The sequence below is a fragment of the Xenopus tropicalis genome, chromosome 3, assembly GCF_000004195.4.
Source record: "Xenopus tropicalis strain Nigerian chromosome 3, UCB_Xtro_10.0, whole genome shotgun sequence".
NCBI classification, from domain to species: domain Eukaryota; kingdom Metazoa; phylum Chordata; class Amphibia; order Anura; family Pipidae; genus Xenopus; species Xenopus tropicalis.
The window spans coordinates 56,219,025-56,235,175 of NC_030679.2; the positions used below are offsets into that span (position 1 = coordinate 56,219,025).

General features: G+C 38.2%; 1 protein-coding gene across 3 annotated transcripts in view; it reads left to right on the top strand.

Annotated features, from left to right (window-relative positions):
• The window catches only part of socs2 (suppressor of cytokine signaling 2), a 40,892-nt gene extending 25,424 nt beyond the window's left edge, over nt 1–15,468 (top strand). For 2 of the 3 annotated variants that reach the window (XM_031897658.1, XM_012958618.3), the window contains exon 3: nt 12,006–15,468. In XM_031897658.1, the coding sequence (XP_031753518.1) occupies nt 12,006–12,463 (458 nt within the window). In that variant the 3' untranslated portion in view covers nt 12,464–15,468. The remainder of the gene's footprint in view (nt 1–12,005) is intronic. The other variant, NM_001127426.1, reaches the window with a different exon arrangement.
• The last annotated feature ends 683 nt before the right edge of the window (nt 15,469–16,151 follow it).

The window sequence follows — 16,151 nt, forward strand, 5'->3', positions numbered from 1 at the left end:
TATAGAGATTTGCAGACAACTACCTCCCTTGCTGGAATGCTCTTATTTATTGTTTGCTATTATTTATTGTTAATTGGTGACGAGAATGATTGTCACACATTCCACACCTAGATCTTATGCAGTCTGGCCAAATTGCATTTCCCTCACGCCATGTGAATTTGGTACAATTTCCTTGAATTTGTTAAAATTGTATAAGACATCTGGGGTGTATATATTTTCATGATGGAGCTACATAATTGGTGGGTGTTATGTTCGCGGGATCACCAAAACTGCCCTCTTCAACACCAGGCACTTTCATGTAGGCACAAATGTAGTACATTCTTAATGGCTGAAAGTGACACTGCTGATGCCTTAACAGCATGAGTTGTGTATGAAATATAGGCACCATCAGTGATTTAAAGCAATTGAAGTAGATTACACAATGTTAATTACCAAGAACAGTACGTGTATTTAATAAAAGATCTGCACTATAAAAATAGCTGAAACAAATGTGAATGGGCAGAGTCGTATATTTTCGCACTCCCTGGGACACGGAGGTCTGACGTAGGAGTAAGGTTGTAGAACATGCTGCTGTCCAGATGTTCATCTACAACTCTTAGCACCCTGGATACTGGGAGTTGTAGTTGAACCACATCTGGAAGTTGGCAGGTTGCTCATTCACCTGATCAAACCTCATAGTGTCTTCACACTGCGAACTGAGCGCAGCCTTGGCAAGGGAACCACCAAAGGGCGCCGCCACCACCCCGTTACCTTGTTACCTTTCCTACCGTCACGTCGCGCGCATCCCCCTCCCCCCCGCGCGCACGGCGTTCGATGGCCAGTAGGTAAGGTAATACGGGGCTGACTTTACTACTTACATTCCACTAAACATAAACCAATAACTCGGATTGCTTCATTAATTCCCTTTAGTACTTGCCCCGAGTCATGTCGTGTGCATGGGGGGGGGTAGGTGGGGGGTGGCGGCGCCCATTGGCGGTTCCCTTGCCAAGGCTGCGCTCATTTCGCAGTGTGAAGAACCTATGAGGTTTGATCGGGCGAATGAGCAACCTGCCACCTTCCAGATGTGGCGTGCGTGCGCAACGGAATATGGGGCTGACTTTACTAATTGCCTCGAGTATAAGCCGAGGGTTCCTATATACTCGGCTTATACTCGAGTATATACGGTAAATGTAATTTCAAGCAATGTTGCAATATACATCAATTAAAAAATATGCAGCCTTTAATGTAATAATATGGTTTGGAACAGTTACCTGAGCCCCACCCCTGTTCTCCTGCTGATCTGGCTGATTGCTTTGAGACTCAAATAAAATGTAACATTAGTTGACAGTCCTCAGCCTGCCTTCAGCTTGTATCCTCGATACCCTGCACACGTGATGTCAATAAGGAAAGGAACATCACAGTACAATGCATTGTGGGCTATGTAGTTTCTGCATGCTGTCTGTAAGCTGTGGAGAAGTTGTTACAATTTGTAACATCAATGTTTTAGTCCCTCCTCCCCTGCCAGGATTTCAAATGATGCAGAAAGACAATAAATGTTTTGCAGCTGGATTTCAGCATATTAAAATTAATACTTATTCATTGTTGTGAAGGACTCTTTGATAAATTTTGGTTCAGAAGCCACAGTTCTTCTAATCTGTCACTCAGGGTCCACTGTACATGCAAAAAAATCCTCAATAACATTGACAATCTATGCTCCATTTTAGCAACAATTTAAAGGTCAGTGGAGGGAGATTAAAAAGCTTTTTAGGAGAATCCCTGTTCTAGCATAGCAGCAACACTCCCAGTATAAACTGTGGTTTATTAGTCTATATAGATTTACATTTCCTAAAGGACCTCTTTTAGTTACAGAGGGTGTCCTGAGGTTGGTAAATGTTCTAACCTGCAACAATTCCCAGCTATACAAAAATCAACCAATTAAAGTCAACAGCTGGGGTCAGGGATCAGCAACCTATGGCACTTCACAATCACCCTGGGAGTTAAATGTCCGTTTATGCAGCTGACGTGACTTCCATATATGTTATTTCATTTTACTGCTGCCGCTTTATTTTACTGCTACTACAAATGTCAGTATCTTTTTATATGATAACACTGATATGTGGCAGACATTCAGTTATGATCTTTGTTCAGTGGGAGTGACTAGGCAGTGGCAGACATCTCCAATATCCCTGTAATAAAAAAATAAAAATTAAACAAGACAAAGATACGCTGACTTCTCACATGTCTGACCAAGAGTAATCGTTTAATTCAGCTTTTTACATTTATGTCCATCATACACATAATCTAGTCATGGGAGTTTTATAGGCAAAACCACAGTGTTGGTGCTAAAAAATAGGCTATAGAGTCACGTGAAAGCTGTTAAGCAAGCTGCTAAAAATATGTTTTTCTTCCAGCATATAAGGAGGATGCCTGTATGCCTTTTGCTACAGATGTTTGTACTTTTAGAACATACAGTACATACAAATTACAATGTCTAATCAGAACACTAAACTTATTACAAATATTGCTACTGACCAATGACCCCAGAACACATACAAAGTCCATTGAGTTAATTTTTGTCCGGCATTTCCCTGCAGTCAGGTGTGCGCAACACCAATTTTTTTTAAGGCACTTGTGTCAAAATGCGCTCCATGCACTTCCATATAGTTGCCCTCTGCACCTCCTGCCTTCAATTTAGAATTGATTGCTACTGAGCCTATTGACACAGAGGAACCCTGGAGGTACCGCCACCTCCTGACCAGGTGTTAGCTCCTGGGTTCCCTTTGCAATTAGCGTTAATATGCACAGCACATTTGCGTCTAAAGAAAGAATTGGGCACACACGTCACTTGCACACCGAACACTTTTATTGCTGAAAATTCTGTATTGTGGGAAAAAACATGGCAGTTGTGCTCGAAATGGCACTTTGCAAGTGCCCTCATGGGGATTATTACACTAGAGGCCACAATAGATGCCAAAGATACATATCATCAGCATACTTTAAAGTAAAGCAGGCATAGCCACAACATAAACTGGAAACTCCATAAACCCTTGCAGAAGAAAAAAACAGAACAAAGGGAGGTAATTATGTATTCAGATACAAGGAAAAATAAACATTTTTATAGTGACCCACTGGAGGAAACACTTTTGAATATGGGGTACTTTGGTAAAAATTTATGAGCAAGGAAGATTTTGGGTGCTCTTTGATTGCTTGCAAAGTTTTTACTGATCTCTTTGCTAGCCATATTGATACATGAGCTTAATGAAAGATTTAAGGAGTCTCCAGTGAGATCATGTGTGATCTGTATGTGTCTGGCTCCTGCATGTTGTCACTGAAGAATTATACAGTTACTTACATCCACACCTGGTGTTTTTTCCCTGATGGCTAAATTATTTCCCACACATAACACTGTACTCTTCCTTCATTATGTTATCACTATCCACATGCTAAATTGACTTTGTTGTCAGGCATGTAACTATACAGAAAGCAGGCCAGGCAAGGCCCAAAGGGACACTGACTGGTAAGCAACCAATAGAAGGTTTCTTAGTTATGGCACTGCAGGGGGCTCAGTGTAGTTTTCAGCACAATCTTTATGTTTTTTTTCCCACAGTGCTGTTTTCAATTCCATTGTAATTGCAGTATTATGATATTGCAGGTGATGTATTAAAATTAACCTAGTTGTAATTCAATGCATATTGGATGCAGTTGCTATGAAAGTCTGCTTACCTTCATTTTGGGTGCGAGAAAGTTGTGTAAGCTCAACTCTTAAGCATATTTGCTTAGCACCTATTGATGCAAGTCACAGAGGAACCCTGGAGTTACTACATGTTTTGGAGGTGGCGGTAGCTCCAGGGTTCCCACAGCAGCCTGTGAGAATAGGCACAACATTGCTCGATTTTGAGCAGGAGAAAGGCAGCAGCACCTAGTGCAACTATCCCAAATTGCAAAGAGCACAAGTTATCATTACTATGTTACACATATTTATAAAGTGCCAACATATTTTACAGTGCAGTACAATAAGTATTTGTATACAGTGAACATATAGATTACATACAATAAACAATAACCGATACCACAAGTAAAGAGGACCCTGTGCATGTTGGTACTCAAGTACCTGTAACAAGTGGTATTTTTTGCACAAGTGACTGCAGAGAAATGTGTGTGCTTACAACTGCAATGTGGTAAGTTAATGACCCCTATTACCTTATTCCCAAGGTTTAGGGCAGCTTTTAAATACTTTTGCTGTTGGGCTACACCACTGCATGTAATAGATGATATGTGATGTTACATGTAGCAAGGAGAGCCAGCATAGTTTTATCTTGTTAGCTTTGTTGTTTTGTTTGTTTGGCAAGAGAAAAAAGCAGATGAGATTCTTACTACAGAAGTGCAAGTGAAGTACAATAAACATATTTTAAGGTAAACTATACATGTGAAGGTTTCAAGTCTCTATAAAAGAAGTATATCACCCATATTATATATATATATATATATATATATATATATATATATATATATATATATATATATATATATATATATATATATATATTTATATATATATATATATATATTAAATATATAGCCATATTTCATATAAACAAAGCATTTTCATAAAATATTTTTTTTTCTTTTGGTTTTATTTTACTCCCAAGCTTCTTTCTATTACAGCTAGACCCTACATTTGTTCTAGTCAGGTATTCAGTAAATGATTAATAAATGTAACAAAATGGTGGCTCAAGGGAAAATATGTTAAAGAGAAAAATTAATTAAAATGTATAACCCAGATTAAGAAATAATCTACATGTTCAGAATGTATAGTTCTGCTTTAATATGTGCAGGGTTTAATTCTGATTGCAGTTGCTTTTATTGACAGGTGCAGTTGAACTATTGTAGTTCTTTTATGAATAAAACCTCTGGTGACAATATTAGTCCATGCAGAGGCTGATATAACTTAGCTATGGAATACAAAATGCAAAACATAAATAAGCCACAATTACAATATGGGAGAGTTGATTGGAAAAAGGTAAAAGTAATGAAAACGTAACCTCCCCTTTCTGATATACATGTTCCACCCTAGCACGTGGGTATCAGCAGCTGACTAGCAGCTGTGTAGTTTTCCTAATTGTTTCCGTTGTATTGTTGTCTCATTCCACAAGCACTTACATACCCGTCTCCCTCTCTTACTGCAGGAAGATTATATCCTGTGCCTGGCCTGCTTGCATTCCAGCTCGCATTTCAGTTTATCTTTGATATGTGCACAGAGTGCACGTCACAGCATGCATACCGTCTATTTTTATATATCACATTTAGTTAATGGATGTCTGTGTTGCTAAATATTTTTGCAGCTTAGTTAACTTGAGAAGCTCACTGGGATCTGCTATGGGAACAGCTGCCCATAACTTTTGGGTTGAGGATTCACTGTTTATTAAAAAAAAAAAATGAATATCTTAAAAGGACAATATCATCCCTTTCTCAATGTTTGTGCAAGAAACGGAGCTTGTGCCAGACAAATGGAACATTTTCCAATTGGGCCAGTGTTGTTAGTGGATTACCGCAGGGGTCAGTCCTCAGTCCATGCAGGATGCTGCCACTAAGCAGAGCGATTTGACACAATTGCAAAACTGGGCAGCAAACTGGAAAATGAGGTTCAGTGTGGACAAGTGCACTTGAGAAGTAGAAATAATATAAATGCGAGCTATATACTAAATGGTTGTTTGTTGGGAGTATCTTTAATGGAGAAGAATTTTGGGGTTTTTGTAGAGGGGATTATAGCCAGATAGGGGGTGTTCTTTTTTTTCCCATAAAAACGACCAGAGGACCAGAGGCCCCCCCTTAGAGGATCTTAGAGAAGATTGGAGGAACAGAGCTTCCATTTGAAGCAGCGTAGGTGGTTTTTCACGGTGAGGGCAGTGAGGTTGGGGAATGCCCTTCCTAGATCTCTAGGCAGATTCTGTTAATGCCGATATCAGGGGTGGGCAAACTTTTTGGCTCGGGGGCCACATTGACTTTTAAAATTTAACAGGTGGGCCGGGCCAGCACCAGATGCATACATATCAAACATAAACTTACACACACAGAACCACTATAGATAAATGACTTTTTGCCAGACCAGGAGCAGACTCCGAGTTAGGGACTAGTCAAGTCTGAAGGTGACCTGCCCAACTCAAAACTTTTGTGCCTGCAAGCTCCAGAAAGTAAAGGAATAAAGCTGAATTAATGCAGACAGGGTGGCAAATGGCAGCAGCAGGGCAGGTAGTTGGGATGTATATCTTCCTGTTGTTTAAATTAAATATTTTACTATTATTCTGGATTTGCATAATCTTCTGAGGCCATTGCTAATTCTTTGTCTCTTTCAGACCTGGAATAATAACTTCTCTCTGGTTGCTTGGGTAAGTGACCCTAGCAACCAGAAAGACAGATTCTTATGGGACTATTAAATGTCATATCTTTTCTTCAGAGATGAGGTAAACATTTAATAGTCCCATAAGAATCTGTCTTTCTGGTTGCTAGGGTTGCAGAGAATTAGCAATGGCCTCCCTAACTCCCATCTTATAATAAGACCCTTGAACAATCAGACAGAATATGTTTATGAGAGAAAGGAAAGTAGTTATGACAGTGGTGGTGTTATACATACATTTTAGGAAGTGCCACATAATATATTATATTGATCTGTAAGTTAAATTGCATAAATTGGAAAATATTGCAGTGGGTCTAAAGTTCTAATTAGTGTAAAGTAGTCTCTACCCGCGTCCTTGCACGATACTGCCCAACTCTCTTCTCATCCAGACTCGACTGTTGCGCACTCCTGTGTGTGCTCTGACACCAGCGATCCCAGGGCCAGCCAATCGGAGATGCCACCTGCGTCCATGTGATGGGAGGTTGAGGAAGCAGCCCAGCGGCCATTTTTGACACTGGCAGATTATTTATTAGCGATATTAAACCTTTGCGCTTAAAACCGCTTCTGATTTGCGCAAGTAACTAGCGAGACACGCCAACCTCGGCGGGCCGAATTGTTAAACACCAACAGGCCGGACTTGGCCCGCGGGCCGTAGTTTGCCCACCCCTGGCCTATATGCAGGGCCTGGATGAGTTTTTGAACAAGCAGAATATCCAAGGCTATTGTGATACTAATATCTAAAGTTAGTATTAATGTTTGTATATATAGTTTATATATGTGAGTGTATAGATAGGTAAGTATAGGTTTGTGTGTGCTGGGTTTACTTAGAACGTTAGAACTTGATGGACTGATCCCAAAGAGCAAAGAAGTCAAATCAGCAGTCCATAAGTAGCCTCTATATAAATAAACCTCCTTCCTTCCCCCTCCTACAGCAGCTCATTATACAGAGGCTTCTCAGTGGACAACTGGTTTGACTTTGTTCTTTGGGATCAGGAAGTAGAATGTGGCTTTAATTTCATTTAAAACTTGGTGAACAACACAAGCATAAAAGTTCATGGAGGTGCCAAATAAGGGCTAAGATTGGCTATTAGGCAGCCTCTATGCACACTATCACCTTACAGGGGCTTTATTTGGTAGTAAATCTTGTTTTTATTCAACCAAAACTTGCCACCAAGTCAGGAATTCAAAAACAACTACCTGCTTTGGGGGCACTGAGAGCAACATCCCAGGGGTTGGGGAGCAACATGTTGCTCACAAACCACTGGTTGGGGATCGCTGCCTTAGAGGATTAGAATCCACACGTGTACTCTGGGAACTTGTAGCCCCAAGCCGTTGCCTTTAGCACCTTACCGTTATGCTTAGAAAATTAACAGCAAAGTAAAAAAAAATAAAATATATATATATTTTAAATGAATTTGTTGTTTATTTGCCATTACATTGACACTGCTTGTGCCACTGTATATGTTACAGTGGCAGAACTGCTTCATTTTATCGCACAACAAGCTCATATTTGCACATTAAAGGTTTACGTTCTCCTTCCAGGTATATGGAAAAAGAGAGGCGCTACACTTTTGAACTTCAGCTAAAAAGCTGACCTCAACAAATGTTCTAAGTTCCTAGTTATATGAATACCTGAATCAACATGTTACATATTTTGCCCCAGCATTGAAAAAAGTATTGCCGTGCTATTCCTCAGAACTAAAAAGAAAAGTGCTATGTGGCTCATTGAGTTATATATAAACAAAACATGGCAACTCCCTAGATTCTTTAAGCTCTGCACAGGGGGTACAAAATACTTTGACAGTAAAGGTATTTCCTATGCCAAGCACAATTCGGTTGTTGTAGTTGAGGGTCTGGTGGCCAATATATTTAATAAATAGAAAAATATTTTTGTAGATTTTCCTAAGAGATTGGTTAAAGTTTATGAAACTCGCCCCATTTAGTTATGTACAAAATGTAATAAAGCTGTTACATAGTCTCATAACACAGATATTACTCACCAGATATTTTGTATGTACACTATAGTTAGCCATTTAAACCTTGCATTTGTTATCCACACCCACAACAATTGGAAACTATTCTGTTATATGGAATTGAAATGCCAAATGAAAAGACTACCAGAAATAGAGACCATATGAGAGAGGTTCTACCAAGCACAACAGTTCTCCATACTAAATGAACATTCCCTGATTAATTGGTTTATCTGACACTTACTTATAGGTCTCTGTAAATAAACTAAATTGCTAGAACTATATTAACATGTGCCTGTCAAATATCTCATTCCAAAGTTAATATTAAGTTCGCCCTCATTTTGCCAATAAAACCCTTTGTCCTCCACTCTTTTGGGAATGCTTTCCACCATATGCTGAAATATTGTTAGGATTTGCTTCTGCTCCTCTTCTAATTGGCATTCCAGTTCAGCGCACAGGAGTTCAGTTGGGTTGAGATCAGGGTTCTATACATTCAAGTTCTTCCCTTTCCATCTCACAAAGCCAGTTCTGCATGGACCTCACTCCATGCATGAACTACAGTGGTCTTCTGCAAACTGTTGCCAAAAATTAGGAAATACAAATTTTCACAAATGTCACTGTATGTTGTAGTAGCACCTGTGCTGGCAATGATGAGTGTGTGGCTTAAATAGCCAATGCCAGAATTTTAGAAGGACTGTCTAGTAGTGTTGCACACTTATGGTGGAACATCAGTAAAGTCATACAGGAATAAAAAAAACTTATTTTACAATGTAATATTGTCTAATAAGCAGTTATCACATTGCTTGAAGTTCTATTCTATTATATTCTAGCTGGCCAACCAAAGTCATCCCTAGTCTGGCCAGTCTTACACTCATTTTCATCTGATTTATTAAGAATTCGATTACTTACATTATACAGTTTTCACAGGGACTAAGTTTTACCTGAAACTTGCTTTCCAAGGTTAAAATCCCCAAATGGTTGCCCTTTTTATTGGTCACCACTGGGATCACCTGACCTGGGAAAGATGGGAGCTAAAACATGGAGCTGACCAATGCTACGGTATAAGCTATAGCAAAAAAGGCAAAGTTGTGCTCACATTTTAGTTTTTTTACTCTACAAAAAATGCTCTCCCCTTTAAGCAAAACAGTGATTGCTCAACCATATATTACATTAACATTTATTTATAAAGCGCCAACATATTCCGCAGCGCTGTACAATAAGTGGGTTACATACATTGGACATACAGAGTAACATATAAAGCAATCAATAACCGACACAAGAGGTGAAGAGGGCCCTGCCCAAAAGAGCTTACAATCTACAAGATATTGCAATATACTGCAGGTGACCTTTTGTCTTTTCTGTATAAATTAAAATTTAGTGGTGAGAACGACTTTCCTTTTTTTGCTATATAGTAGAACCCCCATTTTACATTTTGTAGCAGACCAAAAAAAATTGTTTTGAGAAAAAATCTGTGAAGATGTAAAATTAGTTAATGCATGATATTATATATTAGTGGGATCCACAAAAACAGTGGCCAGCCCCATGGTGTAGCTCCTATTATTCCCAGCTACAGTTTGTGAGACATTTTTTTGCCCATGTAGTGTTCTGTACCTTGGAAAAAATAACTAATAAGATGTTAACTGTTATTATCCTTCCAGCAGTAGCTAACTGACTATTGTTTGCTGTGAGTTACTCAGCTATGACAAACGGTGCCAGTGGTTTGTGTAATACAAGACTTCGGTTATATGTGTTCTATTGCATTGGGATATGCAGAAGATTAGTACTGGGATGGCATGTAATAAAGGGGGATAAGAACACTGTAATAACATGAACAATGTCTGAGTAGGTTTTGAGACCAATAGCAGCCCATCAGAGTTTGCTTAAATTACTCGGCCTGTAGTATTGCGTTAAATGCTAAAAGCTGAATGTTGCTGTGGGAAAAAACTGAGCCAAGTAGTGGATCACCTATGAATTAAGTTTTGTGTGACGTAGGGAGAGCTGCTGATGCTTTTGTAACAATTGCCTTGTGTGACATTTTCTTGCATCAAATAGAAGATGTTTTTCTGATAGGAGCAGGCTGCTATAAGTGTTCATGCTAATGCTATTTTCTAAATGAAAAGATTTCCAGACGTTAGGGCTGGTTAATGCTGCCTCTGGGTGTATCACGCTCTAACAGTCCTAACCTGGTCATATGACAGATGTTCTTTTCAGGTTGTGTTTATTGGAAGTATCTATGTAAAAAATGTACGTACATAATGATTGCAACACTATCAAAGAAGGCACATTTTGTAGCAGGTGATCAAATAAGTCTTTCTTTTCTAAATAGATCAGATTGTTATTGTTTAGCATTTTTAGGAATCTAAAACAAATAGTTTTGTTGTTCTGCTAAAACATATGAATCTTACTGCCCCCATCTGGCCACTGACAGGTATTTATTCAGATGATAACAGTTTCCATAGACAAAGATCCTGCCCAGTCCTAATTTGAGGTCCCAGCACTCACAGCTGTATTGTGTGGTCCATGTGTAGGCAGCCTTTCCTTGTCATCTTGTGGCAGCATCTACTGCTGACAAGTACCAAGCTTGCATGTGGATTTCCTCTCCCAATGTTACAAAAATATAATTTTATTGTATAAATCAAAATACTTAATTATTTTACTTCGGGGATCAGCTCTCTCACTGAACTACAGCAAAAAACATTAGTTGATATATATTGGAAGTTGTAGTTCAACAGGTAGTTGCTTAACCCTGTAATATTGCTGTCATGTTCCTCATCTGAAGTCCTTTAAGCTTCCTGTTCTAGTTCCATTTTTTGTTGTCAAGCTTACAGTTGCAGATCCTGTTTTGTAGTGGCGTTAGGTAAGAGATTTTCTGTACATGTGTTCCCCCTGCCTAGCATTGGTTATTTTGGGTCAATTTTTTTTTTTATTCAAAATAAGCTACACCATAAAAAGTACTTTTTCCTGGCTATTTCCTTCTGTCTTCTCAGTTTTCGGAGATTTATAATGGATAGCTTTATACAAATGTGTTTTGCTGATATAGGTTAATCAGGTTACACCTTTTCATTACAGTCTGGTCCCCAGAAACTTCTGACCATACCACTTGTGGTTGGGATTGCCTAAATTGTTTAAATGTTATCAGTATTTAAATGTACGTAGGTAAGAGATTTACAAATATATATATCTTTTTCTGCATTTTCTCAAACTACTGATAATATTACAGACTCAGCTTGCAGACAATGTCATGCCTAAGCTGTCCATCTCTCTGGAATGTTGTCCACAAGTTTTCTTATAACCCTTTGGCAAATAGCTAAAAGGGGCATGACTTTATAATATATTTGAGTAGGACCAACTCTGTAGCTGTAAAATGGTACAATACATAGAAGGGGAAACATGTTTAATTAGCCTGTGCAGAACATACAATAAATCTTGGGCAGCTATTGTAGTAAGACCAATTCTGCAAAATACAGTGACCCAAAGATATGAGTATATGCATAAAGGAGAATTTTTACTACCTTATGGTATTGTCATTCCAAGTATATGCATCTTGTGCAATTTACCTTTGTCAAACCATGTATACATAGAATATAGGCTCATTAGCTATCTCATGTATTGTAAAGTAATCATTTATAAAACTTATTATGATTTTTTCCTGTTTTTAACAGGCTGGTATTGGGGAAATATGACTGTTGATGAGGCAAAGGAAAAGTTGCAAGATGCTCCAGAAGGAACCTTTCTGGTTCGAGACAGCTCACATACAGACTATCTTTTAACAATCTCCGTGAAAACGTCAGCAGGGCCAACCAACTTACGTATTGAATACCGAGAAGGGAAATTCCGACTGGACTCAGTAGTCTGTGTGAGATCCAGACTAAAACAGTTTGACAGTGTTGTCCATCTGATCGAGTATTATGTGCTGTTGTCAAAAAATAAGAAGATAGAGTCTGAAACTCTTCCAAACAGAACAGTCCACCTGTGGCTGGTGAAGCCACTATACACGTCCGCTCCGTCCTTGCAGCATCTCTGTAGAATGACTGTTAACAAATGTACCGACAAAATCGACGAATTGCCATTACCAATGAGACTGAAAGAGTATATTACAGAATATCGTTACCATGTATAGATGTTTTGTTAAACACCAGTAAAGCATGGAGAAGATCCTCTTCCAAATTTAGAAAAAATAATGTTAATTAACAGTGACCTGGACTGTTCTAAGTGGTTAAAGCTATCAGTGTCATTTCATTTCAGTAACAGTATCATAGGACTGCATTTACTTGATGGCAATGAAGAACATTACAGAACATATTGACTTTTACAGTACTTCTTAAATCCACTTTATCTACTTTTTCACTTTAATGATGGGGATCAATATGTTCTAATTTGTAAAGATTTGGATATTGATCAAACGCATTATCTGACAGGCCAAAAAGTATTTTTGCTTCAGCCCTTTTTTTTCTTTTTTTTTCAATTCCCGTGTTTCCACATGCATGCTGCCTGCTAATCATGGATTAACGTGGCCAAAGTTCAACTGGGTGCCAAAGAAACAGTGTATCCCATCTTTCAGCCAGTAATTTTGGACCTTGGGTCTTTATTGTTGCACTTAAATGGCCTCAGAAAATTCAAATGTAATTAGCTGACGGGATCAAATACATAACTAATGGGATCAAGGGTTTTTTATTTGTCTGTCTACTGTGCAAAACAAAAACAATTATTCAGAAAACGTTTTCTCTGCATGGCCATGTGTATATGTATATATGTGTTGCATATACACAACAATATCACACAGAAACAAAATAGTTACAGGGGAGTGCCAAAACAGGATGGCATACTATAATATAACATGATTGTAGCTTGCATGCTGAATTGTACATTCAATCAATAGACAAGTTCATGTATATGCACAATGGCACAGAAGCCAGACAGCTTAATCTTGCATTTCTGTGCCTTGGTCTAAATATTGGTGCTATTGTAGCCTATAATCTAATAGAAGGAAATATGGATATGCAAACAGAGTTGTGCTTCATAAGAGATAGATATACAGTAAGGTGTTGGTGCTTCTATCTCTAATGCACAGCAGATTGACACCAATTTTAATGGTGTCCATTGACCCATATGTTGCAGTCTTTCATATTTTTTCACAAAGTCCATGTATATATATATATTTTTTTTTGTACTCAGATTTACTGTCATATTCAGGTAACAGAATTAATTTAATTTGATTTCACTAATTACATCTGCAGGCTTTTGGAAAGTAGTCTGTGCATTACGCATGCAATCGAGAAAGACTAAAAATTAAATGACAACAGAGAGCAAAGAATGCATCCGGCCTCAAAGTCATACCATATGGCCTACTTGTTTTGAAGAGTCCAATTGAATTGCACACTAGTAAGTGCCAGTAACTCCCAAAGCTTACCAATGGTGGCTATTGTTTACTAGCATTGCTTTTTATCACATGGCACCTTCCACATCCATTGAGATGGGCACTGAGAAGTCTTCTGACTGGAGAAGGCATTGCATGGAACAGCACTGTGTACAATGTCATGCCTACTAGTGTTTACTTTGCCAAGAACAGCAGTTTGCTACTACTAGGGAAACCTGCTGTGCTTACTGATAATATGTATGGTTATGACAGTACAATCTTACTATGTATCTTTGTGTAAAAAGACTTTATTCTTCATGTGAAGTTTATGTACAATGTTAAAACCGTGGAATTTTGATTGTTATTGAACAGTTTGCTACTTTAGGTGCCTCATGTCTTAAGGCTCAAATAAACAGCCATTTAAAGGGGATTAAAATGCATACTGAAGCACTTGGAAGGTATTTCCTCCCCACCCCCCCCCCCCACCCCAGATAAAATGCTTTTCAGTAGCAAATATTAACTTTAGCTCTCAAGCAACAGTAACAGGCAAAAATATACTGAGGTTTCTAAAGGAGGGGGAACATGCCAGTTTTTAATATAAGCTCAGTCTGGTATGCTAATGTTAAAAAAAAGTGCATAAATTTCCTATCAGATACAAAAAATATTTATGTATTTTTTTGTTTACAGTGTAGTTAACAATGTAGTTGGGTCCCAAAATTAACCGCAACAGCCTCTCTCAAAAACGCCACCATAAACTCTGTAGATAACTAAGGATGCACAGAACCAATCATTTTCCAGCTAAATAAGCAATCATAGCCAATATAAAACCTAATCCAAACCTTAGTTGTATTTGCTACAATACAAATAGCATCATCTGTGAAGAAAAAAAAATGTCCAGAGCTTTAAAGTCACAATAACTTTTAAGTGCTTGGATTCTGCTGAACACTATTATTGTCATATGTAAATCCTTCAACTGGAATTTAGCTGAATCCTGTACCAAAGTCTGGATTTGGTGCATCCCTACAAATAATGCCTGTGGATGACAAAATCCTGTTGTATTGCTGCCTAGATTTGGTCACCAATAACTCATAATTCATCTTGTGCTACTCATGTTTGCCTTCTCTGCTGAGGAAAGGTGCATTGCACTGCACCCCTGTCTCCTTTGTCTCCCATTTGTGGGAGCAATGACAGCACCACTGAGGGGACCTGGGGCTGCTGGCTGATTTGGTTAGATAATAGGACAACATATTCCATATTTTTTTTGCAAGATGAAGCAATGTACTTGAGCCTTTCTGCCTGCTTGCACTGGCCAGGAAACTGTTTGCCCAAGTCAGTGTAGGTCACTTCCTCAATAAATGATTGCCTTTAAATTAGAAGAGAGGAATTTTATGTCTCTAAGCAAAAAATCCAAAGCATTTATTGCAAAATTTTTAATATAATTGAACTGCAATGTATGCAGGCTTGCCTGGGGGTGAAATATTTTTGTCTGTTATTGCATCTTGAAGGCTCAACTTGAGCACTATAGACCTACAAATTCTTGGATCTATATTCAACTGTTTTTTTTTTCACCAGAGTCCATGAATTTTCATGGATCTGCTCAAATGCAGCTATAAAGTTGCATTATTGTAGTGTAATCTGCTGGGAGTATCAGCAATTGCTTTTATTATCTACAGTGTAGAACTTTCTTTTTTTTACAAACATGTCTATTTAAAATGTGTGTATTCTCTGCTGTAACTATAAGACAATAAATTTCAACATATTAAATAAAATGTGTATTGTGAAACTCTGCAAAAGCCTGTGAATATGACCCTTTTAAAGGATCAACACAATATTGAGAGCTGTTATTCAGAATGCTGAAGACCTGGGTTTTTCTGGATAAGAGTCTTTTTGTAATCTCTGGATCTCCATACATTAAGGGGCAGATTTATTATGCTGTGTAAAGAATGGCAACAAAATTTGGCAGGCTCCGCTGTGTAAAAAATGGCGTAAAATCACCGCCATTTTTTACGTGTCTTTTTCTTCCTCCAGAACTTACATAAAATAACGGTGTCAAATCTGGGGTTCATCATTTATTTTACACGTTTTGGCCTACATTAAGGCCTTTATCAAGGACAAGATACCATAGCTTCCCCAATTTAAAAAAAATGGCACCAAACATTTTGTTTCCTAAATAAAACATAAGTAAGCAGGCATTATTGCTGGCACTATTAGATTCTGACTATAGATTCTGATTTCATTCTTCATAGATATGACTATAGTTGAACCCCCAAGGACGTTCCCTGAGTTTTGCAGGAGGTTCAACGCTTCCTATAAGACTAGTTACTTATAGCAGCATATCAGAAGGTAACATTTACAGGTGCTTCACTTCACTAGTTGTATACAGACTCACCATTGGTGAGCGTATTATTTGCTGGAGGACCACCTTATTTGCCACTCACATTATTCCACCATT